Source organism: Glossina fuscipes, unplaced genomic scaffold (genome assembly GCF_014805625.2).
Source record: "Glossina fuscipes isolate IAEA_lab_2018 unplaced genomic scaffold, Yale_Gfus_2 2, whole genome shotgun sequence".
NCBI lineage: Eukaryota > Metazoa > Arthropoda > Insecta > Diptera > Glossinidae > Glossina > Glossina fuscipes.
The window spans coordinates 8491025-8513029 of NW_023998416.1; the positions used below are offsets into that span (position 1 = coordinate 8491025).

Below are 22005 nucleotides of genomic sequence, written 5' to 3' on the forward strand. Positions count from 1 at the left end.
AAAGTAATTAATAGTTAATGCTCTATAAAGGATGATTTATTAAACATAGGAATATTATAAATTTTTTGACATTTTGATGGGAAGACTTGCTTATTGAAAATAAAAATTAATTTATTAAAAGTTTATTACTATAATGATAGGCTTTTTTCATTAATTTTCAACTTTATTTCCTTTATAGAGCCGACGAAATTCAAATGGAAAAAAAGCTTTTTTTTTTTGCATTACGTTACGATTAAATAAAAAAGCTGAAGATTTTTTTGAGCTAAACAAGTATTCCCTGTGAATTTTATTGCGCGGCATCTTCAATTTATTTTTTTTATATTTAAAAATATTATTTTCGCTTTGTTTCGTAGAGCAGTTGCTAACTAAAGCTCGTGCTAGAAACAACGCTTTTATTCAGAATTACAAAATAATCGAATGAATTATTGAAAATAATTTTTAAAAGAAATTAAGAATAAAATTCTTTTCTATTTCAAATAATATAAGTAAATATGTTGAAAATATTATTAAGTGCTTTTACGTGTTTAGCCTTGTTTGGGTCAACGGGTTAGTACTATTTAAAAATATCTTCTTTTTTTTTATATTAAAAAATTTTAAGAGAAAAATTCGAATTCTCTTTTCTTTTTTATTTTTTGTTTTACAATAAAAATTTTGTGAAAAATGAAAAATTTTATAAAAAGAAAAAATTTTCTTTAAAAAGAAAACGAAAACATTTGAAATGACATTCCGTGCTGTTATTAGTAAAAGGCTTAAGCAAAAAATTTGCTTTGCATAAATTATTTACCTTGGGCTTGTCAAACAAATGCATTTTAAAATATTAAACAAATATTTAGAAAATAATCTTCAAGCGTTCGCTGAGTTAACTAATGTTAAGTGTACAAGTTTTGAAATAGATTTAAAAGCCTTTAAAGTGACGTTGGATGAGTCAATATTGGGAATAATGGCGAAAATCTTAATCATGGATCAAATCTTTTATTTATTTCACTCTATAGTGACTATAATGTACGTGTAATTATGCGGTATGATGATCGTAAGGCATGCCGACGTTTACTTTTGCTTACTCTTCACTCATACCTTCTACATGCGTCAATGATTCCCGTAACTTGTTGAACGGCTTCTTTTTTTGCAACATTTGAGTTTGTTCATCAACAAAACCTCGTGCAAAAGACAAGACTAATACAATTAGTCAGTACAACATTTCCCAAACGTTTCGGTCCTTTTTTTTAGAATATTGCACTATGATCTCATCGTTTAGTCTAAATCTTTTTCGTTGGAGCATTCTTTTCAGCATTGCGAGCATATGCTAAACGCTAGGAAGCAAAAGCGGAAGATTTGGTGGACATGGGGACAATCCGAAATTAAATTCAGACAACTTTGTTTTCGCAATCATCGGCCTCTGACAGACTGCTGTCATTATCTTGATGAAAGAACACGTTTCCCCTCACCGTTTGATGTTTTTTTCAGCAATTTCATGCTTTAATTGAATCAAAGTTTACTACGATAATCACTATTCATGGTTCTTCTTTTTTCTCAAAGGAGCCGATGATTTGAATACAATGCAAACGACAATACATCGTCTAGCCACTGTTACGCTTTCGATTACTTTAAATAGTGTTCCACCCGCCGATTCAGCTCATGGGTCATATATCCTTCCTATTGCTGCTAAGCAGCTCGTTAATGCTTTTATTCCTCTTTTAGTGAATGAGGCATAAAAGGCCTTTCTTTCTCAAGCCCAAATTTTAATGCAATATATCGGATATATTGTCCGTTGATATCTCTAAGCTGTCAACTATCATTTGTTATTTCATTTCGATTATCGAGAATAGTTTTCAAAACCTCTTTGATATTTTCCGATGTGGGCGTTCACTTCATTCAGAATCGATCTTTTTTGAAAGTCACCAAACCGTTGACAAATCTGTTGTTCCCCACATTGTCATAACACTTTTTCAACCCAGTGCTAAGGTCGAACGATTTATTTTCGCAATAAAAAGCAATGTTTAACCGAAACATTGTAGTAAATCGTAAGGAACTAATCGAAATGGTCTGAAACTTTAACAGGCGTTATTTAAAAATAAATACGGATTTTTCATAAATTGTCATTCCCGGGAATTATTGATTGAGGCGTCACTAATCGCAAAGCATAAAAGATCAAATTTTATTAAGAAGATTTACTGGTGAAAACATTCCACCAAAATCGATCATCGACTATAGTAAAGTAGAAGTTAGGAACGATCGGACCTATTCACCTTTTAATGAAAGCGAGAAATGTTTTGGACAATGGAATTCCGCAAGGGATACGTGTAAGTTTGAATACAGTAATGAAATGTTGAAAAAAGTCAGTTTAGCTTAATTCAAGAGCTTAAGATATTGCGGCCTCAATTTCTATCTGAGAACTGAACGCTCATCTCGTCATTAACTCGTCAACGCGGCCCCTGAGAACAGGAAACCTACAGACCTCCTCCTTCCTCAACTAAGTTTTTGGAAATTGAGTTATCTTCAAGTTTTATCCAAAGCTTATTGAATTTTCACTGCTAAACAAAGATAATGTCATTGAAAGCCCCAGTGCGCGCGTAATATATTTCAGATACGGGCAGAGTTTAGGTCAGCCAGGACAACAGACACATGCAATAGTCCCTGTAGGAATTTACATGAATAGATCCAAAATTTCTTAGCACTTAATGTTTCGGGACATAGTTCTATCGGATCGCATAAGTAAATATTTACCTTTACATCTCTCTTGACTTTAGTCGACACAAGAATTTCTCCCACAAACTCATTTATATATATAAAATTCTAAAACTTGATCATCTTCCTAGCCACCATAAGAACATCGGAACAATTTCTATTTTTATTATCCCATTGGGTGAATCGCAGAATATCAAAAGCTCGCTTATCGGAAGTTAAAGATGGCAATGTAACCAGATCGAAAAGCATAATTAAATGTATAAAATAGTACTAGAGGGTAGCAAATATCCTTTTCTTTCTTAAGACAGTTCGTCTTTTGCTTTGTTCCTTCCTTCGTCTTTTATTGCGCTACCATGTACCAAAAGATGTGAATTTGTGAAAGAGAATTTGAACGTGATTAGAAAACCCTCCCGGTTTCCATTAAGTCACTTTTTCCGTCAAGCGAACCGCTCGCTAAGCAATTTCTACACATAAATCTAGACAAAGGCATTTAGCCCTTTCCTCGCAGACTCTGCACAAATTTGTACCTAAGAAATCCACGTCATCTAGGAAAAGTCCGCTGAGGTTATGATCGCTGCAAAAAGCACTAGAAAGCGTAAAACGCTCCTTTAGGCTTCCAATAGCTTATGTCATGGACTGCTACATTTTATAAATCTCTCTGCATGCTGTTGCTGCGCTGTGCTTTGCGTTGTCAACTGATTTTATGCCCTTCACGTTATCGATCTTTTGATATAGAAAAAAAGTTTTCAACTTGCCGCCTTTCTTGGTCTGCACTATTGGCTAAACCGTCAAGTCTTTAAAGAGACATTCAAGTACAATTTTGTTTGACAGCCAAGCCGGAGTTGTGCAGGATGGTATAGGCATTTTGTTCTAGGGTTTATACTCCGGACTTGTACCAAAGAGTAGGCAGATACAGACAGAACGACTTCTGGTCAGGTAAGGGTCCAAACTTAGCGCTTTGCCAAACTTGACATCTAAATACTTCATCCCTTAAGTGCAAATGGCTGCAACATCGTTTGGAGTGACGTTGTTCAATGATGGTATTCTCTTTCTAGGGAAGGGAATCAATATCGTTTGTTGCGAATTAAGATTCAGCGGTTTGTTGTAGAACACATTCTAAACGATGCGCAAAGCTCTTCGTTAAAAAATGATCCAGTCACCTTACCGCAAAGACTTCTTTGTCGTCAGCGAGCGAGCGGAGCAGTGTTTTGAATACCAATTCATTTCATTCATAATTTCACCAGCAAATCGTTTATGACCAGAGAGTTACTTACTCTTTAAGGCGACCTGTTGATGCCCTGAAAGGCCTCGTCGCCCTTGCCAACATAGTGCCAATCATCCTGGGATTCAAAGTGGCGTAATAACCAGGATCTAGTTCAGTAGCCCATTACAATGTATTAACTAACGTTGAACTTGTTACGTTTCGGCTACGTTATATTTTCAGAATATATATACAGCAATGTGACATTGTTTCTATGCTTGCTGGGCTTTCGATAGAATATACTCTCGTTTTAATTTCGTTTGTTGTGTTTATTTGCATAGAAGTTATAAAGATCAGCGAAGCATTCAATCATAGACGAATAGAATTTTTATTACTTTTCTGTTAAAGATCACTTTTTTCTATATATAAGATTCTTTAACAAAGCTCACGTATGAGCCAGTTTTATATATTAAAATGGTTGTGTTAGTGATTTTTTTATTATTATTATAATTCCGGCTAAGCAACTTAGTTGATTCTTTATAGTTGATGATGTTAAATGAATTTTCGTAAAAACTTTCAATTTTAAACCAAAATTTCATATTTTTATATGCCAGAGAGATATGAAAGCAAGTGAAAAGTTTACATTCCTCTTAAGTTACACGCCTTAAGCAAAATCAAAGGAAATTTAAGGCCAGTCAATCGGAATTATTTTCACATGGAACTAGTAAATGATTGTGTCAAGTATTAGTTCAATTGTCTTAGCGATTTATTTCAGTTTTCTACATTCCATCCTTCCTCTAATCTTCCTCTATATAAATGCATGCATACCTACATATGCAAGCAAACTCTGCATTCTATTGATCACGTGTGTTTTTGCGAAACGAATGGAGAGATGGTTGGACATTTTCAGATTAATTTAAATTCGTATGACATTTGGGTGCAAACAGGATGACAAAATTAATATACATTCAATTGATAATAGCGTGATGATATAAAAGGGAGAAATATTTACCACAACAGTCCGAAGAGAGAAGCAAGAAAAACTTGTCCATATATAAATATTTTACGGAATAACTTTAACATTTAAATTTACTATTCATTCAAAAAGTATATAATAAATAAATCAGAAAATATGTATGAAAGAAAAATATACAAAAAAAAAAAAAAATAAATAAATAAATAATAATAAACAAACAAGTTGCACCAGATCGACCCATTTATATACTGATACATAAATAATGATCAGATAAGCACATAACCAATAAAGATGCTATACGACCTTGAAATTTTATTTTATATAATTAAGTAGAGATGATGTTGGCTTACTTGCCAACTTGCTTGTGCACATACACACATACACATGTATATATATATATATATAAATTTAAGCATTATGTCAAGCTTTGATATTATGGTCAAGTTTGTTGCTTAATTCCTTGGTTGTTTAATTTTTGTTGCTCGTCTTGTTTCTGTTGCTTTTTCTCTCCTATCGAGACGAGGAAATGTTTTTAATTGTTTTTTTTTTTTTTTCATTTCATTTCAAATTATTTTGCAAACCTTTTCCAGTGTTATTAATGATGGGAATTATGTTAATCAAGTTTTTGCACCTCTGTGTGTATAATTGTATTCACATATAGAATTTAGTAAAACATTTTTCTTTTTAATAATCCCATCCTGTCAATTAATTTGTTAACTTACTAAACAGTTATTGCACTTGAACATTTGACAAGCGATTACACATAATGCTCGTCACGTTTATTCAATTTGTTGGCATTCTACCCTTCAACGTCGATAGGTTCTCATGTTTATCTTAACGTGAAACATACTTGCAAATATGCTTCGGAAGCTTACAGTACACAAAGATAATACCGACTAAAGATATAAAAGTTAATTAAGAAGAACAAGAATATATAAAAACTAATTAATTGATTTGGTTTTGACGCAAAGATCGGATCATTTTCATAACCACTTCGCAGGTAACGTCCCGTTTGAAGAAATCTTTACATAACAATTTTTCACTACAAAAACTATTTATTAAGACTAGTTCGGCTTGGATGGGGCTATTTTCCGGGCTCTTTCCCATATAAACGGTCTTATAAAACGTAAGCTTTCATATGAAAACATAAAGTTTTTTATTTAGAGCTTTACGCTTAAAATTGGTTAAGACTTGCATAGACACACATAGCTGCATGGTTGCTACATTCTTGGGTGCCCTTTTGAAAAGTAAGCCTTTCTCTAACAATCAGGTTTAATTTTTATTATTTCACAATAAAAGCAGATGAAGAGTGTTACGAGTTCAATCATAGCTAACTTTAGTTTATTTGCAACGCGTTTCGAGACGTCTCCCATGTAAGTGTTTCACTTAAAGCTAAGCATTTATATCGTAACTAATGTAATTTTTGCTATTCGATGATGAAGACAAGTGAAGCATTGTGCTAAGCAGAACTGTGTAGGGTACTTAATTGTCAATCTTGCCTGAGTATAATGAGCCCGTTTGCTTTATTTTAAACGAATAAACGCACTCCCGATCCTGGATATGTTTTATATATGTGAGAGGTGTCGTTGCCGGTGTAATCATGACATATCCATAAAATCAGTCTTTGAACATCTTTTAAGACTTCGAACACCTACAATGGCAATAATTCCTTCAAATTTTTACTAAGCATTTTGCATCTTGTATTCTTGCGCACCTTACTATACATCCGCTGTTATATATAACTATTATACTATTATGTTATAATAACTAATACGAGTAATGCTTGTAATACTTGTGCAGGGTAGATTTAGTTTGTGCGGATCTAACCTACAAGAACTTAGGACAGACCCGTCTTTTATTCAGAAAATGATTCTGAATCCATCTAAGTTTCTCTGTCTCTCCGTCCGTCCGTCTGTCCGCCGGTCCCTTTGATGCGTTCGCATGTATTTTTGTGTTCAACTCACAGGTCGCAAATGTTGAGATTTTTTATTAAAGATTTGGCAAACTGACTGAGCGAACTCTAGCGGCCACATAGGTCTATTCTTTACATCCTAACATTTAGAAGGGTTATTAATGAAAAACAAGCACTTATATGGGGAGATTATTTATTTTCTGGTTTTTTATGACGGAATCTGAAAAATAAAGCAATTTTTGGAAAGTAAATTAAGTTTGCTATATATGTATCACGTCATGTGATGTTTAGGATATGTGGGCTTTTTTGAAAAGTGCGCCTTTGCATAAAAATAATGCATAATTTTTGTTATGTTATTGGAATTGATATTGGAGTGAAAAATCGTAGTAGGCAACGTGTTGTAGGGTATGTTGCGGTCGGCCTTGCCCGACTGTAATGTTCTTTTATATATTATACCGATTCATTCTTAGGTAAGCTTGGTTTTAAATATTATTAATATATTCCTTTTTACTTTGTTTTCACTTTATGTTACCTTTCAGCTTTTGCTGCTAGTTCTTGTTCTAGCTCCAATGGTACGTATCCCGTTTCCGGATCTTGCGATGGTTACATTGAATGCCGCAACGGTGTAGCTGAAGAAAAACTATGTCCTGATGGTTTATTATACAATGAAAAGAGCACCGGTTATCCTTGTGGTTATCCGATTGATGTTGACTGTCAACAGGGACAAGGACGTATACAGCCAGCTCAACCTACCGAAGAATGTCCTCATCAATTCGGCTATTTTCCTCTAGGTGATTCGAAAAATTGTGGACAGTTTAAAAATTGTGCTGACGGCCGTGGCTATGTATTCGATTGTCCCGATGATTTGGCGTGGAATAAAAACACCTACAAGTGTGATTGGCCCGACATGGTGGAGGATTGCGATGCTGCTGCCTTTTTGGGCTTTAAATGTCCTGGGCCCGCAAGCTCTTCCGCCAAATCGAAATCTCCCTTATTAGGAGAGCCGGCAGCCGAATATCATTTCTATCCCGATCCCCAAAGCTGCCAACACTATTTTATTTGCTTGGAGGGTCGTCCTCGACGTATAGGATGCGGTGAAGATCGTGCCTTCAATCAAGAACTCAATGAATGCGATGATATTGAAAATGTACCGAATTGTAGTGCGGGAGTTAAGCAGAAAGGCAATGATATTAAAAACGCGCGTTTGCAAGCGAGCAAAGCGCAAAGCAGTTCGCAAAGGAGTGGTTTTGCGAAACCGCAGAAAAGTGCTTTTGCCTCACAACAAAAGACAGGATTTTCTAATCAGCAAAAATCATCATATAATAGAAAATTTTAACTTAAAAATAAATTAAAAAAAAAAATTCTTTTTAGGGTTTGTGTTATAAATTTCTTGTTATTTTAACTAATAAATTTAGAAAAATCTACATAAATGTTTTATTGCTTCTCTAGTCCTTGTAAAAAAAAATACATTTTTTTTTTGATCACTAAAATTAAATTTTTTTTAATAAATGATATAAAACAAATCGTGTTTTTTGTTTAAACAAATAAGTTTTCTGCTTCTTCTTTCCTGCCTCCCTACCTACGATCCTTCTTGACCACCATCGTCCACGTATGCGTAGGTGCAGGTCACATTAAAAAAAAATATTTATTTTTAATTTCTTTGCTGAAATCTTTTCTTATATATTATTTTTCAACAGTTCTTGGTTATGATTGTCCTGAACCTAATGGCCGTTTCGCTGCACCTGAACAATGTGATGCTTATGTCGAATGTCACGACAAGATAGGGGAGGAGAAACTTTGCCCAGACGGATTGCTATTTCATCAACGCACCCATACTACGGGCGACTGCACATACGCTCCTTTATCCGTTTGCAAGGAGCGTACGCGTCTTCAACCCGCCAATGGTACGGATGAATGTCCTCGACAATTTGGCTTCTATTCCTTGGGTGATCCCGCGAATTGTGGTGTTTATCACAATTGCGCTCACGGCATTGCTACTCTTACAAAATGTCCGGAGGGATTAGCTTTTAACATTGATACCTATCAATGCGATTGGCCGGATACGGTAAAAGAATGTAATGCCGAAGCTTTTTTGGGATTCACATGCCCTGCCGTTAGTCGTACTGAAGATATAGATGACAATGAAGAAGAAATGCGTTTCTATCCACATCCAGATAACTGCAAACGCTATTTTGTCTGCGTTAATGATCGTCCTCGTTTGTACAGTTGCGGACGTAATTTAGCTTTCAACCCTGACACGAAACTATGTGATTTTTATACCAACATACCGGGATGCTCTGCCGGCTTCAAATTCAACAGAAATTAATCATCATACATTCATCTCTGTCTTTTTGAATAAAAAACTATTTAATAAATTGCAATTTCTTGCTTTTTTTTACATTTTCAACAGTATATTTAACAAATTTTTTTAAACATCTTCAACCAACTAATACTTTTTCCGGATGTTTCACCACTAAAATATTTAAACCATTTTTTTTTTTTGTTCAATCAACCCTGATTACGATTGTTGGGCGATATTTAATTATTGGTTGTTCGGCACTTGTATGTAACAATTGCTGCATTTTACTCCTTTTATGTAGTTTGCTCTAAATTAAAAAATTTTTTCAATTTTGTTATAAAATATTAGACTGTTTTTCTTCTACTTACTTAGCATATCGATGCTTTGTTAAACAATTATACAACGGATGCAATCAAATATATTTTCAACTTGGAATATGTATATATATATATATATATATATGTAATATATATGATATATATAATATATTCAGCCGTATTAACCAAACAAGTGATTATATTATAAATCACTTATCGTTATAGTTTCGAAACCCACTTTGTTTTAAAATTGCATAGTGCCATGAATTATTGTTAGTTAACGCTGCAAATTATTATAAATATTATAATGATAATTAATGTTAGCTTGTGAAAATTAATACAAATTGGGTTTGTCACTAAAAAATTAAATTTTCAAAAGACGTACACGCATCATTTATGCGTGCGAAAGATCGTGATTAATGCTTCAAGCACTGTACGATTCGGCCTCATCAGCGGTGGAACGCGATGATTAGCGTATTGCATTGATGAGGTAATAAATGAATTATTTAGCTCTTACACTTAGTTCCACACCGTTCTTGTTTTAAAGTTGAAATTTTGCAAAAAATGAAAACGAAAATTATTTTGTCTTATAGTGTATAAAGCCTTTGTACTAAAAAAGTTTTGCGAACTATGGAAAAGAGAATGTTTGGCAACCCTAATCAAAAATATTTAAAGAGCCAACATAGAGAAAATTGCCGGCATAAAGAAGTAGATATCGTTTTTTAAGTAAGCAAGAAAATTTGTTCTAGAAGCATTTCATTATATTAGAACGTCAACGATATTAAGGAACTGTCAGGCCAGCTTACACAAATGTGGCATATTTTTTAGCATTCAGTTTCGCAGCAGACAGGTAAGGAAAGAACAAAGGATTTCTTCGGTAATATTTAATTATTTTTCAATATCAGCGATATTAGGTGGCTTGCGGGCAAGCTTGAGAGGAAATGTGCCTTCCATGAACCTGCAAATAGTTTCATGGAAAGCTTTCTTGCAAGCTAACAAAGTCCAAGCATGTGTGATTGAAGAATTGATACTTTGGTAAAAAGTAGATGACTGAGACATCATAAATGGAGTTATGCGAATGCTAGTGAGAGCGTATCGCACATATTTTCAGCGTCATCCCTGAGTTTGCATAGAACTGACTAGATTTAAATAATGTGGACGCTGCCTATATGAAAGAACTGCACATTTTTCATATTGATTACGAAAAAGGGCCTAAATGTGTTCATTCCAACAACCCGCATTAAAAAAGCCTGGTAAGTTGCAAAAATGTTTTAATGTATGGATTTGTGAATAAGAAGGCAAACATGGCTCATCACCATGTAAGTAAAAAGGGAATTAAAATTATCGAAGAAAGTTTTATAGTAAGTTTTGAGGCCGAAAAACAAATTGAGCAAAAGATACTAAGTGTTTTCATGTATAACAATATGATAGAAGCAATTGGAATATAATTATATATAATATAATATATAATTATAATGACTTGTGTTAAGAATTAAAAAGCAGAAGCATTTTTCTTTTGAAAATGCACAGCTTCACTAGCATTGTTGTTGCATCATATATATGCATATTACAGAGACGGCAAAGATTAAATATGATATTGCGGGAGATGCCACTGTGGTTAATTAACTGATTGGTTACTTTGATAAGATTACCAGCAATGACCATAGAAATTTGGGCAAATGTGCTAGAATTAGCAGTCGTTCGTGTTCACTTCCCTCCTTTTTTTTCTTATGAGTAAATTGTGTGTATCTTTCGAGTGACAGTATTATTATTTCTTCTTTCTTTAGAGGAATGAACGACCTGGTAACGTTGCTTTTTATTAGTTGTTGGTTTTTTGCGTTCATTTTTTCAATTTTATTGGCGTTATTGATTCTTTAATTCAAGTTCGCTAAGCTTTGAGGTTATAAATTTTTTCCTTATTGGTTAACGAGAATACAAAAGCTAAAGTCTATTAAAACTGTTTTGAACTGTTTTAAACTCCAAAAATTTGAAATGATTTAAACCTATCACATAGCTTAATAGCAATTTTGCTTATGTATAAAAATTAATTTTTAATGAGAAAATAAGATGAGGTCTAAAAAATTTGGTGTATTTCAATCGAAACTTTCCGCGATAAGCTTGTTGTGAAAATTTCATCACCAAATAGCATGAATTTTAAGTCTCATTTTATTGAGAACCTTTTTGTATGTATATTGAGAGCAGATGGTCTCTTTTACCACACGTTGTGTAGTGTATGATGACAACTTCTCCCTTATTGGTTGAGTGAATGCTCGGCTTGGCTCGTATACAAGAACCAACAAAACTGAACATAAAATCGCGTGTAAATTGACTCCAGAGTAAAATATTGGAAAAATTCAAATTAATTATAACAATCATTTCAGAAAACATCGTTCCAAACTTCTTCTAAGAGTAGTACGCGTAAATTCGATTAATCGCTCACCTACTTACTTTTAGAATATTTTTTTAAAAAAAGATTGTTTTATTCAGATTAACATGTTTACTCAGTGTTATGGAAAGTCTAGTGCCAGTGACCTATGACTGACTGTAAAATCTACTATTGGTTGTGGATTATGGCTGGTAAACTGCTTGACGCATGTTTCACCTTTATATATCTTATTTTAATTTTGTATGAAAGAAACGCAACAGTAGACGAGCAGAACGCTCCAGAGCGGTAATTTCATCCACGAAACGTACACACTCCAAAAAGCCTGTGAATATTTAAGCACTATAAATTTAACGCACCATCCTTCCGCTTGTTGGCATGAATTTTTATTATATTTCCATTTATAAAATTGTTTTTGACTTTACAGGGTGCTTAAAATGCTTGAAAGTGCTTCTGAAAACATCGCATCAAAGTTGCAATTAGGGAACAACTTTAGGTAAGTAAAAAAAAAAAAATAATTAATTGCCACAATTCTAAAATTTTCATGGATTTTTACAGCATGTACCTTGCATTATAGAGTCGCCATTAAGAGCGATAAGTACAAGTAACTTTCGTGCGGTGCTGTAGATGCCATTGCAGAGAAAATGTTTGATTATAAACGCGTTAAATCGTGATTATCACTGCAAACATAAATGCAGATAAGTCCTTATTGATTTTTTAAAGGAATGGCGCTACCCATCTGTCAACATTAGCTTCAAAGTCGGATATAAAATCAAACGTTAGTCTTAGAACAACGTAATACAGATTTCTGGCATTGAAAATGAATTGCTTTTTATGTACGTTAATATGATGCCCTTTTGTAAATGTTTATATGGACATATTTCAAACACTAGTGTGGCATTTCCTATGTCATGAATAAAGACCGTCTAAGAGATGAAAAGGACATGCAAACGCAACTATTGAACGCGGAATAAGCAAATAAGCTTCACTAAATTATATACAAATATATGCACTTACATGTCGTGGGAAAAATTGACATTGAGAAAAAGCGACCTTAACAGCAAGCAGAGAAGTGAAAACTAAAACTGAAATGATTGCAAGCATTTGCTAGTACACGAAGCAAAAACAGTATAAATGGTTGTAAGTGTAACGATGTCAAGTGGCAACATAAAAAAGGTCAAAAATTGCCGAAATATTGCGGTAGAAAAATAGAAATTCAACGAAAATCAAACCTATCGTCTTACGAGTTACGAACATTGCATTGATAGACAAAGTTTCAGAATGTGGATTCACGGGGTAATATAAGATGTTTTCAGGACAATGCACCGACATATGTACCAAAATTCGATAATGGTAAGTCAAATACACTTCCCTGAGATGTCTTGCTCCATTAAAGTTGACTTGAGAGGACCTACTGTTCGCTTGCATCGACATCCCAAGTCGTTTTTCTCTGCAACTTTTGAAAATTTGCCCGAATGGCCAATGAAATGGTTTGCGCTTATTCCCACACTGTCGGAAAGGTATATCGCTGGCGATAGTTTGAAAAAAATATTTCTCACCGTTCCCGTGAAATAAGCACTTACCTGTGCTTCTACTTTGGAGATAATACCATTTATTTTGTAATGAAAAAAACCTGCAAATAGCTACAAAATGTTGAAAACGTGACAATAACATGTAGAGCAGATAATCAGCGTCTTTCTTGCACCAATCACTTTAACAACGTGAGGATCTTAAATGCGAACGATCTAAATTGCTGACATTAGTCTTACTAAAGAAACGGGGTAAGTCACAAACTTTTGAAGCATAAGTGAAGATCCAAAAAACATCAATTTACAAACCACTGATAGTTTTGATTAACGTATCGTCGACTTTAATCTGAAAATTGATACTACGGAAAATACCTATTATTTTTTATATTACATCATCAACAAAACAGAAACGGTTACATTCAAAAAAAAAAAAAAAAAAGAAAAGCCATTTGCGAATTATAGGCATACAAATGGCTTCAAAGATTTACGTAAAATAAGAAAAAGAAAATTTGACTCGTAATATAACTTTTATACCCGATGTGCAAGAAGGAAAATGTTGAGATTTCTAATAACGTTAGTGAAAGTCTCATAATATAAGTTTTTCATATAAGTTTACAATCGTTTTTTTAAGTATTTATCATACAATGTACAAGCAAAACGTGTAAAGAAACTGCAAGTTTAGGAAGAAAGTTTGGAGACCATAGATAGACCAACTGTTGCAGTAAAAATTAAAAACCAATATTCTTTTATTCTTTTTTTTTTTTATTAGCTACAAGCAAACTTATCAATCAGCTCTCAGCGTGTCAATCCTACGTTCAATTACTACTTAATGAAAAGGTGTGAATCTGAGATGCTAAGTCAATCCAAAAGTATTTCTGCTAATTTTCAATGCTATTTGCTTTGCATGTTGATTGGAAAGATTTAGATAGTTTCGGAGGAATCTATCTGGAGATGCGTATGTAACTATCGCCCGCTTTATACTTATTTGGTCGCGTTTAGCCCCCAATAACTGAGGGGCATCCGAGTGACATTAGTTTCAATGGGCATTTCTAATCAATACGAGTTCTTCTTTAAATCAAGCAATTCTTTTCTATGTTATCATTATTAAAAGTGCCCCGGGGAGCACCAACAAAATAACGAAAAATTTACAAGACTAGCAGGCAGTAATTATTAAAGAATAATTTATAATGAGGCACTGGTAGCGAAACAGATGCCAACAGACGTTGTGTTGATAAATTTCTAGGCGCATGTATATGAAAATTTTGCTTTTTTTCGATTCCGCTGGAGTAGTGTTGTTGCAAAAATTTTACTAATTCGATGGAATACCAGCCCCCCCGCGCCTAGAATCCAGAGCTGGGCCCGTTTCCTTGCGATAGTTTCGCTTGGATGGTGAAGTCCAACAGCTTGTTTTCCTATGTCTTTTTTCTAAGTGCATCCAATATGTGGATGTAGTACACATTGTAGCATGGGTTTAACGTGGGTTCCTGCCATGAAGGCTTCATCCCACGGTGCCCCAAGCCACTTTAAGAGTAATATACGCCCCCTGGCGAGTTAGACAATCCCCATAGAGTAGGGGCCTAAGCAGCACCAGAGTCCAGATAGTTTATTGCGTATGGAAAAATAATCCCACTCAGGTTAGTGATGACGCAACGCTCACTTTGGCAAGGAACGGTGAAACCACAGCCACAACGAGTACTCCCCGAAGGGCCGCACCCAGCAGTGAGGGCTCACAAATTGATCAACTCAAAAAAAGGGGAATGCGCTTGATTCCACCATAAGGTTTCGACAAGCGCCGTTGATCAACGTTGACCACCATTGCCGCTAGGCATCCCTGGATATATGTTCAAAAAGTATGATAGGCAAAAAGGGTAAAAAGCCTTCTGTCAAATCCTTTTTCATATTATTATTTATAGAGAAAATTCTAAATTTTTATTGTAGAGTAGGGATTTAAATAGGCCAAAGGGGAAGTCTTCCGTCAATTTCCTTTTTATTATTAAAAAAGACCGGTGCCTTTTTATCATTAAAAATAATTCTTTAAGTTAAGTTTTATTACAACTTTTTAAACGTAATCCCATCATTTACCCGTAGTCGTACATCAATAATATCTCATGACTGCTGCCTTCTGCTCATTTCCGTCTGTACACTCCATTGGAAAGTTTCTCATTCTTTCCTTGTTGCCTGCCGTATTGTCACAGACGACAGCTCTTACATCTAAGCCAATCTCCTCCGATATTGACTTCTAGTTCATGCGCGTCACCTTTATGAGTAGTGATCTAGATGCATTGTTTTCTCGTGAGGACTCAATTCGCTCACGACGTCTTTGAGTGTCTCAGTTCCTGGCACTCCGCTGTCAGCTGCTGCTTCCACTTCTTGGCCTCGATTTGCCTTCAATGCAGCATTTTTGGCTTTGAGCTACTCGATTCGTCGTATCAGCGCCGCCTCTCCCGAAGTGCTGGGTCCATCTGCATTATGCATACTTTTTAAGATATTGTCTAACGCACATACAGGGCTACATGGCCTTGTGCGTATGGTGTTGTCGTCCTGTTCTGTTCCCCCCTTGGTATCCATTATTGTCCTATCTTCCTCAACATTCTCTACTGATGTTTCTACGTCTGTTTCTGCTTTTAGTTCGTGTACACCTCGTCGTCTATTTGCTCCTGCAGTTAATTCTTTTAAAGCTGGTACAAAATGTTTGTCTACTTTGTCAGATATTTAATGTTTGATAAATTTATGCTTCCTTGCAGAGAGATGCGGCATGTGCGTCGTCCAATGCCAGCGCAACGAGGCATCGGAGGTAAGTCGTCACTCATCGAAATCATCGGCATCGATCGCAGCGAGTAACAATCAAAATACCTGGGTCCAAGTATGCTGAGGTGATAAGTAGCTCGTTTTTTTGGTCCTTCGCCACTTGTTTCCCGTTTACTTCAACGCAGAAATCGGATTTGTCTTCGGTTAGGTACGTTAGACAATAATGGCATTTCAACATTTTGTGGCTCAGCTGACCTACAATCAGATTCTGGATTACCTCTACGTTTGGCTCGAATGGCCGATACTCTTCTGCTGGCGCTTTTTTAATTTCATAATCCAATTTGTTTATTAAATCATAGCCTTCTTTTGGTGCACATCCGCTCGCTTATTCTGATATTTGCTTAAGTCTAAGTCTGTTCAAGAGTTGCAGAATGTCTTCGTTTTCTTTGGCTCACAGCCACTTTAATAAAGAAGCGTTCCAATAAGTCTTGGCTTACCCTCTAACTATGCCAGAGTAAGCCTCCATGAGCCCGTTTACGATTAGGGTGAAATTTTGAAATGTCATTGTCGTATCAGTCACTAGGCCTCCAGATATTGCCTGGCAGATTGGAGTTTGCCTTGGAGCTTTTCCCGGTTGTCTACCGATATTGAGCTGCGACGGAACACGTTGGCGATATTCCCAAGCATTTTTATAAAATTGTAGGGTGCGTTCGGCATCTTCTGTACTGTCGGTGAAGACACCTGTAGTTATTGCTTCTTGGAGTAACGCTTAGGTGATATCGTTCCAGAATTGTAAGAATTCGGTGGCATTTCGTGGTGATGAGACTGTTTGAATTACATTCTTCCGCGTCCATAATCCAGAGGTGGGCGCTTTCCTATTCGCAAGTTTCTTTTGTATGTTGAAGTCCCATTGTGAGTTATCTTTTGTTTTAGATTTAAGTGCATTCAACAGAGGTATATAACATACATGGATACAACAATAATATTTCGTCAATGTTGCCGTCTGCTCTTTTCCGTTTGGGTACGCCTTTAAAAAATTTTTTCGTTCTTTACTTGTTTCCCGACATTCTGTCGCAGACGACAGCTCTAACATCTAAGCCAATCTTCTCCGCAACCACGAGATTGCCTTCTAATTGATTCACATAATCTTCAGTAGCAGTGGTTGGTTCGGCTCTCAGCAATATATTGAAAGTCGTCAATAGGCTTCGGGCGGCGAAAACAATTACTGCACCTCGATAATCACAGTCCGTCTATTTGTGTCCTCTATTTTATCCGGAAAATTTACCACCGCCCTCGTCAACTCCAACTCTCTCGCGTACCAAATATAATCTACTAATGTTGAGCGGCCGTTATCGCTTCTACCCATCCTTCTCAAACTACGTCTATTGGTTCTTATTTTTCTCATAACTACGTGCTCAGTCACCAACTTGCCAGCTATTGCCGTCAGTCTGTCAGCAAATCTCTTGCATTGTAACCTACAAGGCCTACGACAATCAACACGAGACAGACTCTCTGTCTCAGACAAATAAGAAATAACAACATTTGGTCGTATATCAATATATACCTCTTGTTTATTATTAGTAAAATAAAAATAAAACAACGATTCAGTTCAGTTTACTTATATAATTATATTAAATTTTTTTAAATTATTATTTTAAATTAGAGTTACACATACTAAATCTGACAGACTAAAAGTTGTCAGCTTCGCCTTTTATTTATTTATTTTTTTTATTTAATGTTCATTTTTAAACCCTGTAAACTGTTTTGTAGAGCTTTCATCAACCTACACAAAACAGCTCTGCTTTAAGATCAACACTTCAGAGCTATCATCAATCTGATCAATATTTCAGTATAATTAAAATAACTGCCTTCATGAAGCGGTCGGTCTATCTTTTGTTTAATAGTCTGTTTCATCAATGGGCATCATATCAAAAGTCTCTGAGTTCATTAATGCAATTTAATAAAAGCTAATTAAGGTTCTTTGCCCCGTTTGCACTTGCGATTCTTTGGTTTGTAGTGTGTGTCTCTTATGGGCGAAAATAATAAAATCGAATCAATTGAGTGTGAAAAAATTCATATTATTGTACTTAATGGATTACGAGGGTTAAACGACGCTTTATTGTTTGACGCTGCTTAAAGATATGATCTCTTCAGTCTGAATTCTAAACTAAATAAACATAACAATAAACGACGCATTTGTGTTATGAAAAGTTACGTTTGCTTATTTTTTTATTAGAGTGGTTCGTGAATTTATACTTTTTGTTAAGATGGTCCTTAACTTATATGTACCTATAAAAAATAGCCTAGCTATTTTCCACGGACTAATGATAATGGTAATTCCAAAAAATAAAATCTATATCCCGCTTCCTGCAGTCAGGGCATGACCATCGTAAGCCTTTTGAAGGATCAACGAGTGCAAAATACATCTTTATTAATTTTCACTTGTATACTACACTACATATACAGATTATTGACTCCTTATGCATAATACTCAAATAAATGTATACATATTTGTTGGTGTGCCTACACTTTTTCTCATTCAGCCACCCTTGCATGCATGTGAGTGCGTAGCCCGACATATAGTGGCAGTACCCGTAAAGACAACAAAGACGAGGAGCCTAACTCCTAATTTCGACGAGATCTTGGGCCGTCGTTACCACGGCCGGTAATAACGGTACACTTTGCATGGCAAAAACGATCACAAAGCCAACACGAAATGAATCGTTCAGCTTTTGGGCCTGTTTTCGCACGACATGGTGTATATTTTTTTTATCTTCATCTTCTGACATATACCCGTATCCAAAGAGTCCACCAATTTCTAACGTGTTTTGGTCGATCTATTCACTACACCAAACTTCTCGCTAATGTAAACGATCATCATAGTGAGAACCGACAAATTGAGCAATTGTGCCTTCGTCTTTACCAAATACAACATTTTGCATTATGTTGCATGCCTTTCGTGAACATCGGGATATAAATTTTTCATACCAAGCACATTGTGCTTGGAAATAACTAATTGCGTGCATAGCAATCCATGCCCAGCAAGTGCCATCTCATTAGCACGGAGAACTATCTCACTGTCACCTTCGTTTGTGACAAAGGTTGCAACATGTTTGCAATTGCAACACGGTTGCAATGTGACGGTAGTTTGGGGACAAACACTTGACCGTCGGCTTCGAAGAAGCCTATTTGTTCCATGTACATATTTAAAATTTTAGGTAGTACAAGTAAACCTTTTCTCAACTCGGTTTGCAATATTCGATGTCGGCAATATTGACAAACTTTCCATTGTGACGTCTAGCAAGATTGATCTTAGTAGCTGCTTGAACGTGTACAACTTGTGAGAGTTGTCCAACATCACGAACTACACCCTGAGGACCAGCCGGCACTTTTCCTACATTATATATAGGTAATCAATGGTTTGAGCACAAACTTCATTGATCGTGGGAGTGTCAATTTTGAACTCGAACTCACGTGCTAATTGGTGCTTTAAGTTAGTAGTGAAAACCCATAACTGGCAATTCGTTCCGTTAGGACAAATTGTCATCTTATTACTCATATAATGTTTCACAGAAAATAAAGAAAACGTCTTAATTTCGTTGTTGATAGCACAAATATATGTTTGTATTTTCAAATAGTTATCTGTTACACTAATTAAACTTATCAATGTATGTATTTTTAATTAGTTTTACTGTTTAACTTGTGAGTGTAGCAATTTTCTTTATTCCTATTGCGAATACCTGCCCTTTTATCAAATTCTAGGTTACTCCATCCTTCTTGCATAAGATGCAAAAACACATACAAAAAGAGTGGGAGATCAAAATGGATTTATTACTTTGTTCCTCGCAATCTAAAGCTTGGCTTTGATCCTTCTTGGTAGTTAAACAATACAATTTGTGAACTGTGTTATGTATGTGTGTATCTTTCTTTATGCACAACTTCACATATATGAATTTAAGTCATTTTTATTTATATATACTGATCTTCAATATGACTTAAACTATAAAATTTTTAAAGCACTTTGTAAGCAGTGTTATCTAAACTTTTAGCTATTCAGATTTGATTTCTTGATTCGTTTTTTTTGTTCTACTTTTTTATATCAATCCTTTTCTCGGGCTGCTGCTCGGGCACCATTTGTGAGGTTGTGAGTTGACCATTCGATATATTAACATTAAAATTAAAATAGCCTTCTTATTTTATACCGAGATACAAAAGGATTAAATTATTTAATATGTCCCCTTTAAGTTAATGTAGAGATATTGATATTGTTTTTTCTTTATTGAAGGGTAGAAAAATTATTGCTACCAGATATATTTAGAATATTCCTTCTCTGTATTGCGTAATAACGGATCAGAACATAATTGTTCTTTCAGTTTTGCTTCCTCTGGGTATTCGAACGTTATCTTCTTCTTCAACATTGCAATCAGGGCCGTGGACAATGATGCGAAATTACGCGTAAAGCTACCACAAACACGACGAATATCCTGCACTTTGTCACGCGGTTTTTTAATGCTTTGCATTGTGCGAGTCCGCTCAGACGTCGCCATGCTCCACTTTATCAGAAATGTGTCTAAGAAAAAACTTACTGTAGCGCAATTGAAACACTCTCCTTGGTTGACGTAGTATGCCGAATGTATTCGCGTAATATAACAATGACTAATTTTATACTCAATAGATATATCCCCTGTCAGCGGTAACCGCTCTCACCCGGGGTGATATCGCTTCTTTTCACTCTCCTATTCTTTTTCTAACACTCCCTTACAGTGTGGCCGACGGCGATTGAAGGGGACAAATCACAAACGGGCATCATGGTCGAAGCAGAGAAAAAATATCGTTGCTCTATTTTTATATTAATGAACGCTTGGTGCATTAATTTTTTTCTTTAGGTACTCCTGGGTCGTTTGTAAACTTTCAGTAATTCGTGCGTATCTGTTGTTTTTGTTTCTTCTTTTATTATAATTATGTTTTAACTCCCTTTACAACCTTCTATTTCTTCTAGTTTGCTGTCTGTCGTTTCTTGCGCGCAGGGTTGTTTACCCAATTTTTTTATATTAATTATCAGCCTATCTATGGAAATGCTTATTTCGTCCATCCTTTCCATTTAGAGGGATTCATGATATTCGTTTAATTATATCAAAGGCTAAATAAAAACTCAAGGTATAAATACAAGTAAAATCCCAAAATGTGTAACAAGCAGAATTGAACTTAGGTAGAAAATCCATGCATGCGAAACAACTTCAGCAAGAATCTCTATGTGTAAAAATGCGCAGAATGTGTAACACCGTTAGGGTAAACAAAACAAGCAGAATGGAACTTAGGTAGAAAATCTATGCATACAAAACAAACTTCAGCAAAAATCTCTATGTGTAAAAATGCGCAGAATGTGTAGCACCGTTAGGGTAAACAAAACAAGCAGAATTGAACTTAGGTAAAAAAGAATAATAAGAAAATACGATAATGCATAAACTGCATTCACAAAATATGCAAAGACACAATCACACATGTGAAAACACACAAAGCACATGCAAACACAGTACACAAGCATTCACATACCTAACGGTGATCGAATCACGCGATTTGGTACCTGAGTGCTTAGTGAGTAGACATTTGAACAAACATAGTAATTAGTTAGATGTAAGTTGGTTAAGTTGTACGTAAGTAGAATCATGCAAGTCGTAACCGAGGTTGCGACTGCAGCCAACCTAAGCTAAGCATACACATGAGCATAGGACCTCAAAACGCATGTAAACACATAGAACATGTTGGTAATGGGACAAGCGAGCGAGACTCAGGCTATAAAAGAACAGCGCATCGCACAGACTCGTTCATTTTGGTGTCATAGCCATCTAGGTAAGTGCCTGCAGACAAATTAACAAGTGACCTGTACGAAGAGTTTTTTGTTGACTTCACGGATAGGGGATGTGCTGGTTCAGTATTAATCGCCATCCCTGAAGG

General features: G+C 35.3%; 1 protein-coding gene and 1 long non-coding RNA gene across 4 annotated transcripts; both read left to right on the forward strand.

Annotated features, from left to right (window-relative positions):
* Nucleotides 1-284: 284 nt before the first annotated feature.
* Nucleotides 285-9153, forward strand: LOC119633634 (protein obstructor-E). Of its 2 annotated transcripts, none has more exons than XM_038027274.1 (2): nt 285-546; nt 7314-8158. In XM_038027274.1, exons 1-2 carry the CDS (start codon nt 492-494, stop codon nt 8108-8110), a joined length of 852 nt encoding a protein of 283 aa, XP_037883202.1. In that variant the 5' UTR covers nt 285-491; the 3' UTR covers nt 8111-8158. The 2 variants fall into 2 exon arrangements, with proteins under 2 accessions (XP_037883202.1, XP_037883203.1); XM_038027275.1 differs by lacking the exon at nt 7314-8158 and adding an exon at nt 8472-9153 and having other exon boundaries at nt 290-546.
* Nucleotides 9154-9664: 511 nt separating this feature from the next.
* LOC119633845 lies at nt 9665-15236 on the forward strand. Of its 2 annotated transcripts, XR_005246897.1 has the most exons (4): nt 9665-10240; nt 10296-10643; nt 12201-12269; nt 12332-15236. It is a non-coding gene; the product is annotated as an uncharacterized LOC119633845 (long non-coding RNA). The 2 variants fall into 2 exon arrangements; XR_005246896.1 differs by lacking the exon at nt 9665-10240 and having other exon boundaries at nt 10248-10643.
* The last annotated feature ends 6769 nt before the right edge of the window (nt 15237-22005 follow it).